We start from the raw sequence: 25,033 nt of genomic DNA, 5'->3' as shown, positions 1-25,033 counted from the left end.
TTTTTCCCTTATTTTGTCTTTCATAGTTGAAGTGTACCTATGATGACAATTACAGGCCTCTCTCATCTTTTTAAGTGGGAGAACTTGCACAATTGGTGGCTGACTGAATACTTTTTTGCCCCACTGTATTTGAAACTAGGTCTTGCATCAATTAAGCTACATATGCTATTGAAACATGTGCTCTTAGAGAATGAAACAGAAGTTTACAGAACTGCGTCTCAAAGTTCAATTCCTTTTATATCCTAAATCAAATGTTGATGTAGACTATTTCTAAATTAGCCTAATATTAGATTGAATGTTCAAATTCTTCCTATTTTCTTCAAAGGATACAACAAACACAGACCTTTTTCAACAATAACTGCTGTAGTTAGACCTGCACTGAAGCATATTGTTTTTGCCTGATACTATGGCTTTAGGTGTTACCAATAGAATTTAACTTTTTAATAAAAAGTTTTTTTTTTTTAAATAACAGACCAAGATGAAGCCGTCAAGGCGAGAGCTTTTACTTTGCCCAAAATCTTTCAGCGTGAGATAATCCCGTTTTATTTTCTAATTACTTGAGGATTTTGATTGAATAGAAGTTTCGTAATGTTTAAGCTTTTACAAATGTACTGATATATGTGGATGCACGTGGCATTTCGGCAACTATGAGAAAAACGACTTTTAGTTGTGCGTGTTGTTCACACTCGTACCTGCCCTCTCATTAGCTCGAATGGTCCCCACCTGTTCCTGTCTTCAATCATTGAGCACATGCATTTCCATTGTGGTCACTCGGCTCTCTTGTCAATATAATAAATTATCTTTGCTTCAGTGTATGAGTGGGATAGTCATTTTTATATATATATTTATTAATTATTATGAGCACAACAATACAAAAAATACACAAAGAAGAGTACATAAACCTAACAGACAGGCGTATTACATATCAAGATTCCTTTTCAATTAGTTAAACATTTTTTATTTAATGTTTTTACTTAACCTTTATTTAACCAGGTAGGCCAGTTGAGAAAAAGTTCTCATTTACAATTGTGACCTGGTCAAGATAAAGCAAAGCAGTGCGACACAAACAATAACACAGAGTTACACATGGAATAAACAAACATACAGTCAATAACGCAACAGAAAAAAATAAAAAATATATATAGATATATATATATATATATATATATACACAGTGTGTGCAAATGAGGTAAGATTAGGGAGGTAGGGCAATACATTGGCCGTAGTGGCGAAGTGATTACAATTCAGCAATAAAACACTGGAGTGATAGATTTGCAGAAGAAGAATGTGGAATTAGAGATACTGAGGTGCAAAGGAGCAAAAAAATAAGTAACAATATGGGGATGAGGTAGTTGGATGGGCTACTTACAGATGGGTTATGTACAGGTTCAATGATCTGTCACCTGCTCTGACAGTTGGTGTTTAAAGATAGTGAGGGAGATATGAGTCTCTTATATTGCTTTTTTGTTTTTACATTTACTGATATTTTCAAAATAATACTTAAATTCTATCTTAAATAATGTGAAGAGGGGTTTGTTCTTTGCCCACTTCATTTTATGGATAAAGAATCTTCCATTAAAGATAAACAAATGAACAATGAAAGTTAAATCAGGATCCATATCATTTGGATCAAAATAAAACGTAATGTATAGTGTCTCAGATTAACATTAATAGTCTTCTCTTTAAGATAAAATCGTCTAACTCATTCCAAAATCTTCTGACATAAGAGCATAAGTATACAAGAATTCATGAGTATTCAAGAATTCATGAGAACACACAATGTTACATTCACTCCTGAGGAGTGGGATCGTCATCAAATGATCCGCCAAGTTCCTGTTGAAATTCTAAAGGTGATTGGCTACGCTTTGTGAGGGTGGATTTCACTGACGCATTCGGGTTGGAACAATAAATAGAGCGAACAAGGATCCTTCCAGTTCACAAGTCTGAGAAGACGCATGAAGAAGTTCTTGCTTCAACAGTGATTGAACGGAACTCCTCTGCCTTCGTCCCGCATTATAGAATATTTCGGATTGATAACATAACACTTACTTGAACTATTATAGCAAGATAGTCGAATAAACCCTTTTTTTGTACCGTTACTTTAGATATTAAAGAAAATCTGCCAAAATGGAGTCTCAGATCCGCCAGAACTATCACCACGATTGCGAAGCTGCCATCAACCGGATGATCAATTTGGAGATGTTTGCCTCCTACACCTACACTTCAATGGTAAGGAGTCTACCAAGATGACCGTTTTGTTGATCTACCTGTTTATTATTATGCCTGCGCCTAAATTCCACTTTTCACCTGACTTTTCTGTAGCCAAGAAACTCCGTTAAGTACACATTTGAGTTATACTTGGCTTGGCTATTAATGGCCTCCAGGTAGGTATAACATCCAAATGAAGCCGGGAATCTATCCTACCTTGGACAGAGCGCGTAACAACTCCATGACGGGTTAATTGTCAGGTTACCAAGTAGACTACAGACTAGATTTATTCATGCCTATATCAAGTTTAGTTGCCACAACATGAACAGGATGCCGAGTCATGTTTGGCATTTTTTTCTTCTTACTACAATGTTTTATGGTTATCCACCCAGGCTTTCTATTTCTCCCGTGACGATGTGGCTCTGCCTGGCTTCGCGCATTTCTTCAAGGAGAACAGCGACGAGGAGCGGGAGCACGCGGACAAGCAACTCTCCTTCCAGAACAAGCGAGGTGGACGCATTTTACTCCAGGACATCAAGGTGAGCCCTTGAGCATAGGAAACACATTTTACATCGTAGACGGATAGAAATTGTTTTTACTCCATGGAGGACAGTGTCTCCAGCGTTAAGTTGATCTAGAGAACCTGTAGTCCTGAACATACTGCCTCTAACCACTGAAGTGCGTGTGAGGAGTGTAACTCTGTTCACTTTATCCTGACCTTAACGTCTGCTAGTAGTCCCTAACCCTCCTGTGTTCACTCTGTCCTGTGTAGAAGCCAGAACGTGATGAGTGGGGCAATGGGCTGGAGGCCATGCAATGTGCTCTGCAGCTGGAGAAGAATGTGAACCAGGCCCTGCTGGACCTGCACAAGATGGCCTCTGACAAGGTTGACCCCCATGTAAGTTATGGTGAAACCACATGTATGTATCACAGAATACAGTTACTGTCCCAGGAGATAATAACTAATGACACAGGATTGTGTGACTTGCTGCTTTGCAAGTACACAATAGTCCAGATGCATACTATGCAGCTAATGCATAAGGGGAGGCAGGTTGCCTAGCGGTTAGAGCGTTGGTCCAGTAACCAAAAGGTTGCTGGATCGAATCCTCTGGCTGACAAGCTAAAAATCTGTTCTGCCCCTGAACAAGGTAGTTAACCCACTATTCCGCATTAGGATGTTCTTGTAAATAATTTGTTTTTAACTGACTTGCCTAGTTATATCTGCACTTATGCCATTACCACCAGGCTCTTGTGTTACTGTATCTACAATGGTCTGTAGTCATTCTCTTGTCTGACCTGTGTTTTCCCTCTTTAGCTGTGTGACTTTCTGGAGACCCATTACCTGAATGAGCAGGTGGAGGCCATTAAGAAGCTGGGTGACCACATCACCAACCTCACCAAGATGGATGCTGGCAAAAACAAGATGGCAGAGTACCTGTTTGACAAGCACACCCTGCGAGGCCAGAGCTAAACCACTTCCATCCCCAGGCTACAGCCTCCAGCCTCAGACCAGGACTCCTGGCTTCTCTGATAGATCCTACTGGCTTTGCATTTATAGGGAGGGGAGAGTGTTAAACTGGTGCAGTGCAACACAGCTGTAACATTGTTTCTGTTGACAACACTATTGTATTTGAGGCAAGGCATCTTGTAAAACAATAAAAAATATCACAAGTGTTGACCTGTAGTAATGATCCAGTCTATTCGGGTTCTTTGCTCTGTCTTACTGAGCATCTTCATACCAGTGATAAATACTGACACTTGTAGACCTACTAGTGGCTGAGGGTCATAACAATAGGAGATGTTTAAAAAGGATGTTACGTCTGACCAGAGGGTGTCCTTTACCGCATCTTGTGGTAGTGCCATGTCAATTAAGGACCCAACTGTCAACTCTAGGTCCATAGGAGTGAAATGGGTAACTACAGTTGCTGTTGACCTTCACTCTGTGTATCCCAAGTTTATAAAATGGCCAACAGGTCAATGAAACCCTTGCGTTCCTGCTGGGTAAATCTGTTAGCTAGTTGTGGTGTATATCTCTAATGATGACGTTTGGCTCTTACTGGGACACTCAATCTTCACTCCTTTTGTTAATTTCAGTTGGTAATGCACACTAGTTCCCCTACAACAAACTCTGAACTGAATACTCAATAGTAAATCTACAATCCTCTCATTCACTATACGGGGCTTATTGGCGCTGTCACATGGTTGCAAAGAAGGATAATTTACCAAAATTACTGAAGTCTACCATTTTGGTAATTAACAGGCACGCTTACCTTTAATACTTTAAACTGAGAAAATATTGCTTCACATTTTGGTGTCCAAATAGTAACTGAGTTAATAGTGGGTAGACCATCAGGTTAAATGAGAACGGTGTCAAATCAACAATGGCATTTTTGATATTTCAAGTTCTTTTCACAACTGCCACCAACATTTACAACCAAGAAGTATTGACATGGTAAAATAGAGTACATTAAAATATATGGTGATGTTGTTCACTGAGTTGGTTTATATTTAGGGTAATGTTTTGCAGCTAAGTCATTCTATTTCAAAATATATTTTACCCGTGCTAAGGCCACACAGAGGGCCAGAGATTTGTGATAACCTGACACTCCCAAAAAAGCCACAAGATGACATTGATTAAATAGCATATTCCTTAATTGACCAACATTGGTATTAGTTATGGATCCCATTTAGCTGTTGTCAAGGCAGCATTTACTCTAAATGGGGTCCAGCAAAAAAAAGGCAGTTCTATACATTACAAAACAGATTTCACACCACATTAAGGGTTTACCCTCAGGCCACTACCACACAAAATCCATGTGTGTGTGTGTGTGTGTCGCATATGTTATCGTGTCTGTGCCGATGTGTCTCTTCTCAGTCCCTGCTGTCCCATAAGTTGTATTATCTATTTTTTAAAGTCTTATTTTACTGCTTGCATGAGATACTTGATGTGGAATAGTTGACATGTCATGGCTCTATGTGGTACTGTGCACCTCCCATAGTCTGTTCTGGATGTGGGGACTGTGAAGTGACCTGGTGGCATGTCTTGTGGGGTATGCATTGGTGTCTGAGTTGTGTGCGAGTAGTTTAAACTGACAGCTCGGTGCATTCAACATGTCAATACTTCTCACAAATACACGTAGTGATGAAGGGTAGCCTAGTGGTTAGAGCATTGGACTAGTAACCAAAAGGTTGCAAGTTGAAATCCCTGAGCTGACAAGGTACAAAATCTGTTGTTCTGCCCCTGAACAGGCAGTTAACCCACTTTTCCTAGGCCGTCATTGAAAATAAGAATTTGTTCTTAACTGACTTGCCTAGTAAAATAAAGGTAAAAAATCTCTCCTCTACTTTGAGCCATGAGAGATTTACATGAATAATATTGTTAGCTCACTGTGTACATTTAAGGGTGAACCGTGCTGTCCAATTCTGGGCCAATTGTAATTTTCCTAAGTCCTTTTTTGTGGCACCTGACCACACGACTGGACAGTAGTCCAGGTGCGACAAAACAATGGCCTGTAGAACCTATCTTGTTGATAGTGTTGTTAAGAAGGCAGAGCAGTGCTTTATTATGGACAGACCTATCCCCATCTTAGCTACCGTTGTATCAATATGTTTTGACCATGACAAAAGTTTAGTCTCAACTTGTTACATTTCCACATTATTCATTACAAGATTTTGTTGAGGTTTAGGATTTAGTGTTTTAGTTCATCAACATACATAGACACACAGGCTTCACTCAGCGCCAGTGGCAAGTCATTAGTAAAGATTGAAAAAGTAAGGGACCTAGACAGCTGCTCTGGGTAATGCCTGACTCTACCTAGATTATGTTGGAGGCTTCCATTAAAGAACACCATCTGTTTTCTGTTAGACATGTAACTCCAGATCCACAATATAGCAGGGGACGTAAAGCCATAACACATACGCTTTTTACAGCAGCAGATTATGATAAATATTGTGAAATGCTATAGTGTTTTATTTTATGTTTCTGTATTTTTAATCTTTATTAAACTAGGCAAGTCAGTTAAGAACAAAGTCTTATTGACAATGACGGACTACCCCGGACGACGATGGGCCAATTGTGCGCCGGCCTATGGGACTCCCAATCACGGCTGGATGTAATACAGCCTGGACTTGAATCAAGGACTGTAGTGACACCTTGTACTGAGATGCAGTGCCTTAGGGCTCCCGAGTGGCGCAGCAGTCTAACAAAACATCTCCCACAATCTTTTAATTATCAATTTCTCTCAGCCAATCATAAGTAATTTGTGTAAGTGCGTACATGTTGAATGCCCTTCCCTGTAAGCGTACTGAAAATCTGTTGTTAATTTATTACTGTGAAATAGCATTGTATCTGGTCAATCACAATTTTTTTCTAAAGTTTACTAACGGTTGGTAACAACCTGATTGGTCAGCTGTTTGAGCCAATAAAGTGTGCTTTGCTATTCTTGGGTAATGGAATGACTTTTGCTTCCCTTCAGGGCTGAGGATGCACACTTTCCTGTAGGCTTAGGTTGAAGAGAGGGCAAATTCCGTCCGCTGTCTGCCTCAGTCATTTTCTTCAAACCAAGCTGCTTACCTATTGCAGATTCAGTCTTCCCAGCCTGGTGAAGGTCAACAATTTTGTTTCTGGTGTCATTTGACAGCTCTTTGGTCTTGGCCATAGTGGAGTTTGGAGTGTGACTGTTTGAGGTTGTGGACAGGTGTCTTTTATACTGATAACAAGTTCAAACAGGTGCCATTAATACAGGTAACGAGTGGAGGACAGAGGAGCCTCTTAAAGAAGAAGTTACAGGTCTGTGAGAGAAAGAAATCTTGGTTGTTTGTAGGTGACCAAATACTTATTTTCCACCATAATTTGCAAATAAATTCATTAAAAATCCTACAATGTGATTTTCTGGATTTTTTCCCTTATTTTGTCTTTCATAGTTGAAGTGTACCTATGATGACAATTACAGGCCTCTCTCATCTTTTTAAGTGGGAGAACTTGCACAATTGGTGGCTGACTGAATACTTTTTTGCCCCACTGTATTTGAAACTAGGTCTTGCATCAATTAAGCTACATATGCTATTGAAACATGTGCTCTTAGAGAATGAAACAGAAGTTTACAGAACTGCGTCTCAAAGTTCAATTCCTTTTATATCCTAAATCAAATGTTGATGTAGACTATTTCTAAATTAGCCTAATATTAGATTGAATGTTCAAATTCTTCCTATTTTCTTCAAAGGATACAACAAACACAGACCTTTTTCAACAATAACTGCTGTAGTTAGACCTGCACTGAAGCATATTGTTTTTGCCTGATACTATGGCTTTAGGTGTTACCAATAGAATTTAACTTTTTAATAAAAAGTTGTTTTTTTTAAATAACAGACCAAGATGAAGCCGTCAAGGCGAGAGCTTTTACTTTGCCCAAAATCTTTCAGCGTGAGATAATCCCGTTTTATTTTCTAATTACTTGAGGATTTTGATTGAATAGAAGTTTCGTAATGTTTAAGCTTTTACAAATGTACTGATATATGTGGATGCACGTGGCATTTCGGCAACTATGAGAAAAACGACTTTTAGTTGTGCGTGTTGTTCACACTCGTACCTGCCCTCTCATTAGCTCGAATGGTCCCCACCTGTTCCTGTCTTCAATCATTGAGCACATGCATTTCCATTGTGGTCACTCGGCTCTCTTGTCAATATAATAAATTATCTTTGCTTCAGTGTATGAGTGGGATAGTCATTTTTATATATATATTTATTAATTATTATGAGCACAACAATACAAAAAATACACAAAGAAGAGTACATAAACCTAACAGACAGGCGTATTACATATCAAGATTCCTTTTCAATTAGTTAAACATTTTTTATTTAATGTTTTTACTTAACCTTTATTTAACCAGGTAGGCCAGTTGAGAAAAAGTTCTCATTTACAATTGTGACCTGGTCAAGATAAAGCAAAGCAGTGCGACACAAACAATAACACAGAGTTACACATGGAATAAACAAACATACAGTCAATAACGCAACAGAAAAAAATAAAAAATATATATAGATATATATATATATATATATATATACACAGTGTGTGCAAATGAGGTAAGATTAGGGAGGTAGGGCAATACATTGGCCGTAGTGGCGAAGTGATTACAATTCAGCAATAAAACACTGGAGTGATAGATTTGCAGAAGAAGAATGTGGAATTAGAGATACTGAGGTGCAAAGGAGCAAAAAAATAAGTAACAATATGGGGATGAGGTAGTTGGATGGGCTACTTACAGATGGGTTATGTACAGGTTCAATGATCTGTCACCTGCTCTGACAGTTGGTGTTTAAAGATAGTGAGGGAGATATGAGTCTCTTATATTGCTTTTTTGTTTTTACATTTACTGATATTTTCAAAATAATACTTAAATTCTATCTTAAATAATGTGAAGAGGGGTTTGTTCTTTGCCCACTTCATTTTATGGATAAAGAATCTTCCATTAAAGATAAACAAATGAACAATGAAAGTTAAATCAGGATCCATATCATTTGGATCAAAATAAAACGTAATGTATAGTGTCTCAGATTAACATTAATAGTCTTCTCTTTAAGATAAAATCGTCTAACTCATTCCAAAATCTTCTGACATAAGAGCATAAGTATACAAGAATTCATGAGTATTCAAGAATTCATGAGAACACACAATGTTACATTCACTCCTGAGGAGTGGGATCGTCATCAAATGATCCGCCAAGTTCCTGTTGAAATTCTAAAGGTGATTGGCTACGCTTTGTGAGGGTGGATTTCACTGACGCATTCGGGTTGGAACAATAAATAGAGCGAACAAGGATCCTTCCAGTTCACAAGTCTGAGAAGACGCATGAAGAAGTTCTTGCTTCAACAGTGATTGAACGGAACTCCTCTGCCTTCGTCCCGCATTATAGAATATTTCGGATTGATAACATAACACTTACTTGAACTATTATAGCAAGATAGTCGAATAAACCCTTTTTTTGTACCGTTACTTTAGATATTAAAGAAAATCTGCCAAAATGGAGTCTCAGATCCGCCAGAACTATCACCACGATTGCGAAGCTGCCATCAACCGGATGATCAATTTGGAGATGTTTGCCTCCTACACCTACACTTCAATGGTAAGGAGTCTACCAAGATGACCGTTTTGTTGATCTACCTGTTTATTATTATGCCTGCGCCTAAATTCCACTTTTCACCTGACTTTTCTGTAGCCAAGAAACTCCGTTAAGTACACATTTGAGTTATACTTGGCTTGGCTATTAATGGCCTCCAGGTAGGTATAACATCCAAATGAAGCCGGGAATCTATCCTACCTTGGACAGAGCGCGTAACAACTCCATGACGGGTTAATTGTCAGGTTACCAAGTAGACTACAGACTAGATTTATTCATGCCTATATCAAGTTTAGTTGCCACAACATGAACAGGATGCCGAGTCATGTTTGGCATTTTTTTCTTCTTACTACAATGTTTTATGGTTATCCACCCAGGCTTTCTATTTCTCCCGTGACGATGTGGCTCTGCCTGGCTTCGCGCATTTCTTCAAGGAGAACAGCGACGAGGAGCGGGAGCACGCGGACAAGCAACTCTCCTTCCAGAACAAGCGAGGTGGACGCATTTTACTCCAGGACATCAAGGTGAGCCCTTGAGCATAGGAAACACATTTTACATCGTAGACGGATAGAAATTGTTTTTACTCCATGGAGGACAGTGTCTCCAGCGTTAAGTTGATCTAGAGAACCTGTAGTCCTGAACATACTGCCTCTAACCACTGAACTGCGTGTGAGGAGTGTAACTCTGTTCACTTTATCCTGACCTTAACGTCTGCTAGTAGTCCCTAACCCTCCTGTGTTCACTCTGTCCTGTGTAGAAGCCAGAACGTGATGAGTGGGGCAATGGGCTGGAGGCCATGCAATGTGCTCTGCAGCTGGAGAAGAATGTGAACCAGGCCCTGCTGGACCTGCACAAGATGGCCTCTGACAAGGTTGACCCCCATGTAAGTTATGGTGAAACCACATGTATGTATCACAGAATACAGTTACTGTCCCAGGAGATAATAACTAATGACACAGGATTGTGTGACTTGCTGCTTTGCAAGTACACAATAGTCCAGATGCATACTATGCAGCTAATGCATAAGGGGAGGCAGGTTGCCTAGCGGTTAGAGCGTTGGTCCAGTAACCAAAAGGTTGCTGGATCGAATCCTCTGGCTGACAAGCTAAAAATCTGTTCTGCCCCTGAACAAGGTAGTTAACCCACTATTCCGCATTAGGATGTTCTTGTAAATAATTTGTTTTTAACTGACTTGCCTAGTTATATCTGCACTTATGCCATTACCACCAGGCTCTTGTGTTACTGTATCTACAATGGTCTGTAGTCATTCTCTTGTCTGACCTGTGTTTTCCCTCTTTAGCTGTGTGACTTTCTGGAGACCCATTACCTGAATGAGCAGGTGGAGGCCATTAAGAAGCTGGGTGACCACATCACCAACCTCACCAAGATGGATGCTGGCAAAAACAAGATGGCAGAGTACCTGTTTGACAAGCACACCCTGCGAGGCCAGAGCTAAACCACTTCCATCCCCAGGCTACAGCCTCCAGCCTCAGACCAGGACTCCTGGCTTCTCTGATAGATCCTACTGGCTTTGCATTTATAGGGAGGGGAGAGTGTTAAACTGGTGCAGTGCAACACAGCTGTAACATTGTTTCTGTTGACAACACTATTGTATTTGAGGCAAGGCATCTTGTAAAACAATAAAAAATATCACAAGTGTTGACCTGTAGTAATGATCCAGTCTATTCGGGTTCTTTGCTCTGTCTTACTGAGCATCTTCATACCAGTGATAAATACTGACACTTGTAGACCTACTAGTGGCTGAGGGTCATAACAATAGGAGATGTTTAAAAAGGATGTTACGTCTGACCAGAGGGTGTCCTTTACCGCATCTTGTGGTAGTGCCATGTCAATTAAGGACCCAACTGTCAACTCTAGGTCCATAGGAGTGAAATGGGTAACTACAGTTGCTGTTGACCTTCACTCTGTGTATCCCAAGTTTATAAAATGGCCAACAGGTCAATGAAACCCTTGCGTTCCTGCTGGGTAAATCTGTTAGCTAGTTGTGGTGTATATCTCTAATGATGACGTTTGGCTCTTACTGGGACACTCAATCTTCACTCCTTTTGTTAATTTCAGTTGGTAATGCACACTAGTTCCCCTACAACAAACTCTGAACTGAATACTCAATAGTAAATCTACAATCCTCTCATTCACTATACGGGGCTTATTGGCGCTGTCACATGGTTGCAAAGAAGGATAATTTACCAAAATTACTGAAGTCTACCATTTTGGTAATTAACAGGCACGCTTACCTTTAATACTTTAAACTGAGAAAATATTGCTTCACATTTTGGTGTCCAAATAGTAACTGAGTTAATAGTGGGTAGACCATCAGGTTAAATGAGAACGGTGTCAAATCAACAATGGCATTTTTGATATTTCAAGTTCTTTTCACAACTGCCACCAACATTTACAACCAAGAAGTATTGACATGGTAAAATAGAGTACATTAAAATATATGGTGATGTTGTTCACTGAGTTGGTTTATATTTAGGGTAATGTTTTGCAGCTAAGTCATTCTATTTCAAAATATATTTTACCCGTGCTAAGGCCACACAGAGGGCCAGAGATTTGTGATAACCTGACACTCCCAAAAAAGCCACAAGATGACATTGATTAAATAGCATATTCCTTAATTGACCAACATTGGTATTAGTTATGGATCCCATTTAGCTGTTGTCAAGGCAGCATTTACTCTAAATGGGGTCCAGCAAAAAAAAGGCAGTTCTATACATTACAAAACAGATTTCACACCACATTAAGGGTTTACCCTCAGGCCACTACCACACAAAATCCATGTGTGTGTGTGTGTGTCGCATATGTTATCGTGTCTGTGCCGATGTGTCTCTTCTCAGTCCCTGCTGTCCCATAAGTTGTATTATCTATTTTTTAAAGTCTTATTTTACTGCTTGCATGAGATACTTGATGTGGAATAGTTGACATGTCATGGCTCTATGTGGTACTGTGCACCTCCCATAGTCTGTTCTGGATGTGGGGACTGTGAAGTGACCTGGTGGCATGTCTTGTGGGGTATGCATTGGTGTCTGAGTTGTGTGCGAGTAGTTTAAACTGACAGCTCGGTGCATTCAACATGTCAATACTTCTCACAAATACACGTAGTGATGAAGGGTAGCCTAGTGGTTAGAGCATTGGACTAGTAACCAAAAGGTTGCAAGTTGAAATCCCTGAGCTGACAAGGTACAAAATCTGTTGTTCTGCCCCTGAACAGGCAGTTAACCCACTTTTCCTAGGCCGTCATTGAAAATAAGAATTTGTTCTTAACTGACTTGCCTAGTAAAATAAAGGTAAAAAATCTCTCCTCTACTTTGAGCCATGAGAGATTTACATGAATAATATTGTTAGCTCACTGTGTACATTTAAGGGTGAACCGTGCTGTCCAATTCTGGGCCAATTGTAATTTTCCTAAGTCCTTTTTTGTGGCACCTGACCACACGACTGGACAGTAGTCCAGGTGCGACAAAACAATGGCCTGTAGAACCTATCTTGTTGATAGTGTTGTTAAGAAGGCAGAGCAGTGCTTTATTATGGACAGACCTATCCCCATCTTAGCTACCGTTGTATCAATATGTTTTGACCATGACAAAAGTTTAGTCTCAACTTGTTACATTTCCACATTATTCATTACAAGATTTTGTTGAGGTTTAGGATTTAGTGTTTTAGTTCATCAACATACATAGACACACAGGCTTCACTCAGCGCCAGTGGCAAGTCATTAGTAAAGATTGAAAAAGTAAGGGACCTAGACAGCTGCTCTGGGTAATGCCTGACTCTACCTAGATTATGTTGGAGGCTTCCATTAAAGAACACCATCTGTTTTCTGTTAGACATGTAACTCCAGATCCACAATATAGCAGGGGACGTAAAGCCATAACACATACGCTTTTTACAGCAGCAGATTATGATAAATATTGTGAAATGCTATAGTGTTTTATTTTATGTTTCTGTATTTTTAATCTTTATTAAACTAGGCAAGTCAGTTAAGAACAAAGTCTTATTGACAATGACGGACTACCCCGGACGACGATGGGCCAATTGTGCGCCGGCCTATGGGACTCCCAATCACGGCTGGATGTAATACAGCCTGGACTTGAATCAAGGACTGTAGTGACACCTTGTACTGAGATGCAGTGCCTTAGGGCTCCCGAGTGGCGCAGCAGTCTAACAAAACATCTCCCACAATCTTTTAATTATCAATTTCTCTCAGCCAATCATAAGTAATTTGTGTAAGTGCGTACATGTTGAATGCCCTTCCCTGTAAGCGTACTGAAAATCTGTTGTTAATTTATTACTGTGAAATAGCATTGTATCTGGTCAATCACAATTTTTTTCTAAAGTTTACTAACGGTTGGTAACAACCTGATTGGTCAGCTGTTTGAGCCAATAAAGTGTGCTTTGCTATTCTTGGGTAATGGAATGACTTTTGCTTCCCTTCAGGGCTGAGGATGCACACTTTCCTGTAGGCTTAGGTTGAAGAGAGGGCAAATTCCGTCCGCTGTCTGCCTCAGTCATTTTCTTCAAACCAAGCTGCTTACCTATTGCAGATTCAGTCTTCCCAGCCTGGTGAAGGTCAACAATTTTGTTTCTGGTGTCATTTGACAGCTCTTTGGTCTTGGCCATAGTGGAGTTTGGAGTGTGACTGTTTGAGGTTGTGGACAGGTGTCTTTTATACTGATAACAAGTTCAAACAGGTGCCATTAATACAGGTAACGAGTGGAGGACAGAGGAGCCTCTTAAAGAAGAAGTTACAGGTCTGTGAGAGAAAGAAATCTTGGTTGTTTGTAGGTGACCAAATACTTATTTTCCACCATAATTTGCAAATAAATTCATTAAAAATCCTACAATGTGATTTTCTGGATTTTTTTCCCTTATTTTGTCTTTCATAGTTGAAGTGTACCTATGATGACAATTACAGGCCTCTCTCATCTTTTTAAGTGGGAGAACTTGCACAATTGGTGGCTGACTGAATACTTTTTTGCCCCACTGTATTTGAAACTAGGTCTTGCATCAATTAAGCTACATATGCTATTGAAACATGTGCTCTTAGAGAATGAAACAGAAGTTTACAGAACTGCGTCTCAAAGTTCAATTCCTTTTATATCCTAAATCAAATGTTGATGTAGACTATTTCTAAATTAGCCTAATATTAGATTGAATGTTCAAATTCTTCCTATTTTCTTCAAAGGATACAACAAACACAGACCTTTTTTCAACAATAACTGCTGTAGTTAGACCTGCACTGAAGCATATTGTTTTTGCCTGATACTATGGCTTTAGGTGTTACCAATAGAATTTAACTTTTTAATAAAAAGTTGTTTTTTTTTAAATAACAGACCAAGATGAAGCCGTCAAGGCGAGAGCTTTTACTTTGCCCAAAATCTTTCAGCGTGAGATAATCCCGTTTTATTTTCTAATTACTTGAGGATTTTGATTGAATAGAAGTTTCGTAATGTTTAAGCTTTTACAAATGTACTGATATATGTGGATGCACGTGGCATTTCGGCAACTATGAGAAAAACGACTTTTAGTTGTGCGTGTTGTTCACACTCGTACCTGCCCTCTCATTAGCTCGAATGGTCCCCACCTGTTCCTGTCTTCAATCATTGAGCACATGCATTTCCATTGTGGTCACTCGGCTCTCTTGTCAATATAATAAATTATCTTTGCTTCAGTGTATGAGTGGGATAGTCATTTTTATATATATATTTATTAATTATTATGAGCACAACAATACAAAAAAATACACAAAGAAGAGTACATAAACCTAACAGACAGGCGTATTACATATCAAGATTCCTTTTCAATTAGTTAAACATTTTTTATTTAATGTTTTTACTTAACCTTTATTTAACCAGGTAGGCCAGTTGAGAAAAAGTTCTCATTTACAATTGTGACCTGGTCAAGATAAAGCAAAGCAGTGCGACACAAACAATAACACAGAGTTACACATGGAATAAACAAACATACAGTCAATAACGCAACAGAAAAAAATAAAAAAATATATAGATATATATATATATACACAGTGTGTGCAAATGAGGTAAGATTAGGGAGGTAGGGCAATACATTGGCCGTAGTGGCGAAGTGATTACAATTCAGCAATAAAACACTGGAGTGATAGATTTGCAGAAGAAGAATGTGGAATTAGAGATACTGAGGTGCAAAGGAGCAAAAAAATAAGTAACAATATGGGGATGAGGTAGTTGGATGGGCTACTTACAGATGGGTTATGTACAGGTTCAATGATCTGTCACCTGCTCTGACAGTTGGTGTTTAAAGATAGTGAGGGAGATATGAGTCTCTTATATTGCTTTTTTGTTTTTACATTTACTGATATTTTCAAAATAATACTTAAATTCTATCTTAAATAATGTGAAGAGGGGTTTGTTCTTTGCCCACTTCATTTTATGGATAAAGAATCTTCCATTAAAGATAAACAAATGAACAATGAAAGTTAAATCAGGATCCATATCATTTGGATCAAAATAAAACGTAATGTATAGTGTCTCAGATTAACATTAATAGTCTTCTCTTTAAGATAAAATCGTCTAACTCATTCCAAAATCTTCTGACATAAGAGCATAAGTATACAAGAATTCATGAGTATTCAAGAATTCATGAGAACACACAATGTTACATTCACTCCTGAGGAGTGGGATCGTCATCAAATGATCCGCCAAGTTCCTGTTGAAATTCTAAAGGTGATTGGCTACGCTTTGTGAGGGTGGATTTCACTGACGCATTCGGGTTGGAACAATAAATAGAGCGAACAAGGATCCTTCCAGTTCACAAGTCTGAGAAGACGCATGAAGAAGTTCTTGCTTCAACAGTGATTGAACGGAACTCCTCTGCCTTCGTCCCGCATTATAGAATATTTCGGATTGATAACATAACACTTACTTGAACTATTATAGCAAGATAGTCGAATAAACCCTTTTTTTGTACCGTTACTTTAGATATTAAAGAAAATCTGCCAAAATGGAGTCTCAGATCCGCCAGAACTATCACCACGATTGCGAAGCTGCCATCAACCGGATGATCAATTTGGAGATGTTTGCCTCCTACACCTACACTTCAATGGTAAGGAGTCTACCAAGATGACCGTTTTGTTGATCTACCTGTTTATTATTATGCCTGCGCCTAAATTCCACTTTTCACCTGACTTTTCTGTAGCCAAGAAACTCCGTTAAGTACACATTTGAGTTATACTTGGCTTGGCTATTAATGGCCTCCAGGTAGGTATAACATCCAAATGAAGCCGGGAATCTATCCTACCTTGGACAGAGCGCGTAACAACTCCATGACGGGTTAATTGTCAGGTTACCAAGTAGACTACAGACTAGATTTATTCATGCCTATATCAAGTTTAGTTGCCACAACATGAACAGGATGCCGAGTCATGTTTGGCATTTTTTTTCTTCTTACTACAATGTTTTATGGTTATCCACCCAGGCTTTCTATTTCTCCCGTGACGATGTGGCTCTGCCTGGCTTCGCGCATTTCTTCAAGGAGAACAGCGACGAGGAGCGGGAGCACGCGGACAAGCAACTCTCCTTCCAGAACAAGCGAGGTGGACGCATTTTACTCCAGGACATCAAGGTGAGCCCTTGAGCATAGGAAACACATTTTACATCGTAGACGGATAGAAATTGTTTTTACTCCATGGAGGACAGTGTCTCCAGCGTTAAGTTGATCTAGAGAACCTGTAGTCCTGAACATACTGCCTCTAACCACTGAACTGCGTGTGAGGAGTGTAACTCTGTTCACTTTATCCTGACCTTAACGTCTGCTAGTAGTCCCTAACCCTCCTGTGTTCACTCTGTCCTGTGTAGAAGCCAGAACGTGATGAGTGGGGCAATGGGCTGGAGGCCATGCAATGTGCTCTGCAGCTGGAGAAGAATGTGAACCAGGCCCTGCTGGACCTGCACAAGATTGCCTCTGACAAGGTTGACCCCCATGTAAGTTATGGTGAAACCACATGTATGTATCACAGAATACAGTTACTGTCCCAGGAGATAATAACTAATGACACAGGATTGTGTGACTTGCTGCTTTGCAAGTACACAATAGTCCAGATGCATACTATGCAGCTAATGCATAAGGGGAGGCAGGTTGCCTAGCGGTTAGAGCGTTGGTCCAGTAACCAAAAGGTTGCTGGATCGAATCCTCTGGCTGACAAGCTAAAAATCTGTTCTGCCCCTGAACAAGGTAGTTAACCCACTATTCCGCATTAGGATGTTCTTGTAAATAATTTGTTTTTAACTGACTTGCCTAGTTATATCTGCACTTATGCCATTACCACCAGGCTCTTGTGTTACTGTATCTACAATGGTCTGTAGTCATTCTCTTGTCTGACCTGTGTTTTCCCTCTTTAGCTGTGTGACTTTCTGGAGACCCATTACCTGAATGAGCAGGTGGAGGCCATTAAGAAGCTGGGTGACCACATCACCAACCTCACCAAGATGGATGCTGGCAAAAACAAGATGGCAGAGTACCTGTTTGACAAGCACACCCTGCGAGGCCAGAGCTAAACCACTTCCATCCCCAGGCTACAGCCTCCAGCCTCAGACCAGGACTCCTGGCTTCTCTGATAGATCCTACTGGCTTTGCATTTATAGGGAGGGGAGAGTGTTAAACTGGTGCAGTGCAACACAGCTGTAACATTGTTTCTGTTGACAACACTATTGTATTTGAGGCAAGGCATCTTGTAAAACAATAAAAAATATCACAAGTGTTGACCTGTAGTAATGATCCAGTCTATTCGGGTTCTTTGCTCTGTCTTACTGAGCATCTTCATACCAGTGATAAATACTGACACTTGTAGACCTACTAGTGGCTGAGGGTCATAACAATAGGAGATGTTTAAAAAGGATGTTACGTCTGACCAGAGGGTGTCCTTTACCGCATCTTGTGGTAGTGCCATGTCAATTAAGGACCCAACTGTCAACTCTAGGTCCATAGGAGTGAAATGGGTAACTACAGTTGCTGTTGACCTTCACTCTGTGTATCCCAAGTTTATAAAATGGCCAACAGGTCAATGAAACCCTTGCGTTCCTGCTGGGTAAATCTGTTAGCTAGTTGTGGTGTATATCTCTAATGATGACGTTTGGCTCTTACTGGGACACTCAATCTTCACTCCTTTTGTTAATTTCAGTTGGTAATGCACACTAGTTCCCCTACAACAAACTCTGAACTGAATACTCAATAGTAAATCTACAATCCTCTCATTCACTATACGGGGCTTATTGGCGCTGTCACATGGTTGCAAAGAAGGATAATTTACCAAAATTACTGAAGTCTACCATTTTGGTAATTAACAGGCACGGTGTCCAAATTACCTTTAATACTTTAAACTGAGAAAATATTGCTTCACATTTTGGTGTCCAAATAGTAACTGAGTTAATAGTGGGTAAATAGACCATCCAGGTTAAATGAGAACGTGTCAAATCAACAATGGCATTTTTGATATTTCAAGTTCTTTTCACAACTGCCACCAACATTTACAACCAAGAAGTATTGACATTGGTGTCTGAATGTTTAAACCTTCCAACATGTCAATACTTCTCACAAATACACGTAGTACTGAAAATTAGAGCTGTAACCAAAAGGTTATTTACTGTGAAATAGCATTTCCTATCTGGTCAATCACAAAAATTTTTTTACTTTGAGCTGAGAAGTAATATTGTTAGCTACTGGTACATTTAAGGTAATTCTGGGCCAACCTGATTGGTCAGCTGTTTGAGCCAATAAATGGCCTGTGAACTTCTTGTTGATAGTGTTGTTAAGAAGGAAGAGCAGTGCTTTTACTGGGCTGGACAGACACTATCCCCATCTTAGCTACCGGTTGTATCAATATGTTTTGACCATGACAAAAGTTTAGTCTCAACTTGTTACATTTCCACATTATTCATTACAAGATTTTGTTGAGGTTTAGGATTTTGTTTTGGTTCATCAACATACATAGACACACAGGCTTCACTCAGCGTTGTGGCAGGTCATTAGTAAAGATTGAAAAAGTTCAAGGGACCTAGACAGCTGCTCTGGGTAATGCCTGACTCTACCTAGATTATGTTGGAGGTCTTCCATTAAAGAACACCATCTGTTTTCTGTTAGACATGTAACTCCAGATCTACAATATAGCAGGGGACGTAAAGCCATAACACATACGCTTTTTTTTTCAGCAGCAGATTATGATCAATATTGTGAAAAGCTATAGTGTTATTTTTGTTTCTGTATTTTTAATTATTTAACTAGGCAAGTCAGGAACATTCTTATTGACAATGACGGACGACGATGGGCCAACTGTGCGCCGGCCTATGGGACTCCCAATCACGGCTGGATGTACTACCGCCTGGACTTGAATCAAGGACTGTAGTGACACCTTGTACTGAGATGCAGTGCCTTAGACTGCTGCGCCACTCGGGAGCCCTAACAAAACATCTCCCACAATCTATCAATTTCTCTCAGCCAATCATCAGTAATTTGTGTAAGTGCGTACATGTTGAATGCCCTTCCCTGTAAGTGTACTGTAAATCTGTTAATTTATTTACTGTGAAATAGCATTGTATCTGGTCAATCACAATTTTTTTTCTAAAGTTTACAAACGGTTGGTAACAACCTGATTGGTCAGCTGTTTGAGCCAATAAAGTGTGCTTTGCTATTCTTTGGTAATGGAATGACTTTCGCTTCCCTTCAGGGCTGAGGATGCACAACAATTTAAATTTTATGACATAAAACCTATTATTTGTTCATCTGATTACAGTGCTCTTCTAAAATGATTCTTTCTAGATTTATGTAAGGCATAGTTACAATTAAGACAGTAGACCTTGTAATAACTTTTTTTGAATGCTCAAGTCATGAAAGCCCGAACCTATTGTTGTCCTGGTCTCCATCTGGTCCACCAGAGGTTTGTTCAGTGGGGCTCACTATAGGAACTGATTGCCTGTAAAATCCATATATTACATTCATTAAATTAACTACTTTCAACATTTTCATTAAATAATATCCCCCTTTTCAGGACGCAGATTTTATTGAATGTCATTCATTTTATTCCACTCTATTCTAACCAAACTTGCTTTACCAGTTCATGTCAGTAGGTGTCACTATGCACAAACTAGTCAAAAAGACTGATGCCATGACATCTGCCTGTCTCTGTGTATGTGAAAGTTCAGGTTGTGTTAGCTGGAATCCATCAATTCATTCTTTCTGCATTAGCCATCCATGTGTTATGGGTGAACAAATGTGTTTTTTTAGGTTTTTTTATTTTAAAGACAGTGAAATTTGCACCACAAACATTTGTAAATAACCACCAGAATTGGAAATAAAATAATATGCCAACAAACATTACTGGACTAACAAACTGGCTAACAAACCTGTTCAGGAACTTCAGTATCCCTTGGCTTTGGGTAGCAGCATGAGATCGTTTCATCTTTATCCAGTGCCAAACACATTTATTCAGTGAGTCTATTGATAAAAGTCACCTTGTCCGAGAGAGATTTACATGTTTATCAAAACCTCACGCCAAGATAAGCGTTCATGAAACACAGCCCTTAATTGAAGTGTTTCTAAAATCTTCTATGGGAAAGATGATTGGTGGAAAAATGATTGGAACCATCACCCTGTTTGACGGCTAGGTTATACAGGTATTATGACACTTCTACTATTAACACATAGAAAGAGTCAGTGAAGCTAGTTGTCTCGCTTCCGGTTCCGCTGACATGAATTGAAACATGGCTTTATTTTGCAAAATATCTATGAATTAACAGACTTATCTTCAAATAATTTTCAACATCACATGTAGTAACCAAAAAAGAGTTAAACAAATCAAAATATATTTGAGATTCTTCAAAGTAGCCATGCTTTGCCTTGATGAGAACTTTGCACACTCTTGGCATTCTCTCAACCAGCTTCACCTGGATTGCCAACCACCCCCCCATTGTGCCTAAGCCTAAGCATGCATCAGAACTACCTGGCCTGAAGACTCCCCAGTCCACCTGGTCCACCTGCTGCTGCTCCAGTTTCTGTTGTTCTGCCTGCAGCTATGGAACCCTGACCTGTTCACCAGACACGCTACCTTATCCCAGGACCTGCCGTTTCGGTTCTCCTCGGTCTCCATCGACCTCTCAACCTTTGAATGCTCAGCTATGAAAAGCCAAATGACATTTACTCCTGAAGTTCTGACCTGTTGCATCCTCTATAACCACTGTGATTATTATTTGACCCTGCTGGTCACCTATGAATGTCTGAACATCTTGAAGAACGATCTGGCCTTAATGGTCATTCATATACAGTGCATTCAGAAAGTATTCAGACCCATTGACTTTTTCCACATTTTGTGACGTTAAAGCCTTGTTCTAAAACTGATTTATATATTTTTCCCCCTCATCAGTCTACACACAATATCCCATAATGACACAGAAAAAACAGGCTTTCAGACATTTTTTAAAATCTCTATTATGAAAAAAAATCTGGAAATGTCACATTTACATAAGTATTCAGACCCTTTACTCAGAACTTTGTTGAAGAGCCTTTGGCAGGGATTACAGCCTCGGGGGGTCTTGGGTACAAGTTTCACACAGCTGTATTTGTCCCTTTCTTCTCTGCAGATCCTCTCAAGCTTTTTCAGGTTGGATGGGGAGCTACACAGCTATTTCCAGGTCTCTCCAGAGATGTTCGATCAGGTTCATGTTCGGGCTCTGGCTGGGCCACTCAAGGACGTTCAGAGACTTGTCCCGAAGCTACTCCTGCGTTGTCTTGGCTGTGTGCTTAGGGTCATTGTCCTTTTGGAAGGTGAATCTTTGCCCCAGTCTGAGGTCCTGAATGCTCTAGAGCAGGTTATCATCAAGGATCTCTCTGTACTTTTCTCCATTCATCTTTCCCTCGATCCTTACTAGTCTCCAAGTCCCTGCCACTGAAAAACATCCCCACAGCATGATGCTGCCATCACCATGATTCACCGTAGGGACGGTGCCAGGTTTGCTCCAGACGTGACACGTGTCATTCAGGCATTCAGTACATTTGAATGACACTAAGTGGCAGTGTTTTACAACTAATGCCGGTTTGCCTGAGGCTGATGCTGTGCAGGTGTTTGTTCACATGCATATACACACACTCTCATTCAAATCAACACAAACAAGAACACACACATACATGTAAGAGTGCCAGACATGCACACAAACATATACAGTTGCCATTGCTGTTATGATTTTAGTTGTCCTTGAAGTCCTTTCTTTTACATTAATTTTGTATATATTTTTTTGCATTGTTGTTGGCTGTTCTTCTGTCTTCTCCTTTTTTCTCTTTAGTTCATTCTCTTGGTTGTTGGTGCATTGGAATTAATTATTTTTTCTTCCTGGGGGGGGGGAATGTTTGAGGGACAGCTATTGGGGAACTGTGGGGGGGGGGAGGGATCTTGGAGGGTTCGGGTTAACGTTTTTTGGCCTGGTGGTAGATCGGTCAACATGCCCTTGAGCAGGTCATTGATCCTTTATGCTTCTGTGTGTTGCTCCGATTGGGAATGTTGGATGACTGGTATGATGTAGTTATTGAGCGGCTTCACTGAAATGTTTTGAATATTCAATAAATAAAAAATAAATACAAAAAGAGCAAAGAGTTCAATCTTGGTTTCATCAGACGAGAGAATCTTATTTCTCATGGTCTGAGAGTCTTTAGATGCCTTTTGGTAAAATCCAAGTGTGCTGTCATGTGCCTTTTACTGAGGAGTGTCTTCAATCTGGCCACTCTATCATTAAGGCCTGATTGGTGGCGTGCTGGAGAGATGGTTGTACTTCTGGAAGGTTCCCCCGTCTACACAGAGGAACTCGAGAGCTCTGTCAGAGTGATCGTCGGGTTCTTGGTCACCTCCTGAACCAAAGCCCATCTTTTCCGATTGCTCAGTTAGGGTTAGGGTTCCATTTTTGAATGATGGTGGCCACTGTGTTCTTGGGGACCTTCAATGCTGGAGACATTTTTTGGTACACTTCCCTAGATCTGTGCCTCAACAAAATCCTGTCTCGAAGCTCGACAAACAATTCTTTGGACCTCATGGCTTGTTTTTTTTTGCTCTGACATGCACTGGCAACTGTGGGACCTTATATAGACAGGTGTGTGTGCCTTTCCAAATCACGTCCAATCTATTGAATGTACCACAGGTGGACTCCCAATCAAGTTGTAGAAATATCTCAAGGATGATCAATGGAAACAGGATGCACCTGAACTCAATTTAGAGTCTCATAGCAAAGGCTCTTTATACTTATGTAAATAAAGTATTTCTCATTTTTGCAAAAATGTCTGAAAACCTGTTTTGACTTTGAATGTTTTCTAAATGCACTGTATCATACGATATGGAGGGATACAAATTGACATCCCAAATCCTACAAATACCACCTGAGACCCTTGTGTGCAGTCGTTTCACAAAATTCCTTAATGCAATAAGGGGAGAAACACTCTTTGAAAGCAGCTTTGATGGTCACAGTTAAGAGGAAGATCCCAGCTTCCCATTACTCTTACATTTATTTCTGCTCTTAAAAATAAGTGAACTGCACTATTTTAAAACCTGAGTTTTTAGAAACAGCTTGGTTTAGGCGTTATAGGGCATATATGTATACAGCAATAGTGAGCTTCTATTGGTCAATCTCACCCTGATATTGCCAAGTATTAGCATTAACTATGGTTTCGTTCTGTAAGACGGAACAGTGGGCAGCATTGAATTCAACGGACACGGTACTGTTCTGAACAACTAATTCAAAAATGGTCATCGCCCCCAGAGGGCTAAATTTATTTTATTTATATTTTTATTTAACCTTTATTTGACTAGTCAAGTCAGTTTGGAACAAATTCTTATTTACAATGACGGTCTACCAAAAGGCAAAAGGTCTCCGGCAGGGACGGGGGCTTTAGTGAATAGAAATATTTGACAAAACACACATCACAACGAAAAACACAACACTGCATAAAGAGACAACAACATAGCATGGTAGGCAGTAACATAATTCTGTTGTAACAGATAGGCTTACATTATTCAGTGTTTATACATCCTTGGCTGAGTACCAGTGGAAAGTTAAGGACAATCAAGTCAGCAATAGCCCATGTTGCTAGCAACAAAATAATGTTTTGAGTTCATGATCTAGATAATGATTAGCACACTGGGGTAAATGTAAATGGGCAACCCCATGCAACAGGTTATCAATGCTTATTGCTAAATAACACACCTGCCTGATAATATGGACTGATATGGTATTGAGATCATTTCTACAAAGTAAAATTATATTTTAGATGGTGTCAGCATAATTTTATTTTCATTCATTTTGGAGTAATAAAATTAGTCTAAAAGGTCCAAAGCAATTAGAATCTCTGTCTCCAGGTTAGACCAACACAATGCTTTTATTCATAACAGAATCTTCAGCCTATTAGGACTGGACATGATTTCCTATACAACGGATGGGTCCCATTATGCCTGGCGAAAACCAAACACTGCATTCCACAGTAAGAACCTCATACCAACAGTCAAGCATAGTGGTGGTAGTGTGATGGATTGGGATGCTTTGATGCCTCAGGACCTGAATATACTAAAATAGAGAAAATCAGAACGGTGGAAATACTGTTGTATGGCACTGTATATGTACACTGAGTGTTTAGAACATTTAGAACAACTTCCTGACATTGAGTTGCAAACGCCCCTTTTTCC

The 25,033-nt window shown here is 39.7% G+C and overlaps 3 protein-coding genes across 3 annotated transcripts; all 3 read left to right on the top strand.

Annotated features, from left to right (window-relative positions):
- The first annotated feature begins 1,897 nt into the window (after positions 1-1,897).
- On the top strand, positions 1,898-3,884 carry LOC135555940 (ferritin, middle subunit-like). Its single transcript, XM_064988757.1, has 4 exons — positions 1,898-2,229; positions 2,601-2,747; positions 2,981-3,106; positions 3,524-3,884. Exons 1-4 carry the CDS (start codon positions 2,128-2,130, stop codon positions 3,677-3,679), a joined length of 531 nt encoding a protein of 176 aa, XP_064844829.1. The 5' UTR covers positions 1,898-2,127; the 3' UTR covers positions 3,680-3,884.
- Positions 3,885-9,001: 5,117 nt separating this feature from the next.
- Positions 9,002-10,988, top strand: LOC135555939 (ferritin, middle subunit-like). The gene is made up of 4 exons (XM_064988756.1): positions 9,002-9,333; positions 9,705-9,851; positions 10,085-10,210; positions 10,628-10,988. The coding sequence occupies exons 1-4, from the start codon at positions 9,232-9,234 to the stop codon at positions 10,781-10,783; spliced, it is 531 nt and encodes a 176-aa protein (XP_064844828.1). The 5' UTR covers positions 9,002-9,231; the 3' UTR covers positions 10,784-10,988.
- Positions 10,989-16,096: 5,108 nt separating this feature from the next.
- On the top strand, positions 16,097-18,084 carry LOC135555937 (ferritin, middle subunit-like). Its single transcript, XM_064988754.1, has 4 exons — positions 16,097-16,428; positions 16,801-16,947; positions 17,181-17,306; positions 17,724-18,084. The coding sequence occupies exons 1-4, from the start codon at positions 16,327-16,329 to the stop codon at positions 17,877-17,879; spliced, it is 531 nt and encodes a 176-aa protein (XP_064844826.1). The 5' UTR covers positions 16,097-16,326; the 3' UTR covers positions 17,880-18,084.
- Positions 18,085-25,033: the final 6,949 nt, after the last annotated feature.

Source organism: Oncorhynchus masou, chromosome 15, assembly GCF_036934945.1.
Source record: "Oncorhynchus masou masou isolate Uvic2021 chromosome 15, UVic_Omas_1.1, whole genome shotgun sequence".
NCBI classification, from domain to species: Eukaryota; Metazoa; Chordata; class Actinopteri; order Salmoniformes; family Salmonidae; genus Oncorhynchus; species Oncorhynchus masou.
Note: the sequence above shows the minus strand (reverse complement) of the source record. Positions and strands in the feature narration are given on the sequence as shown.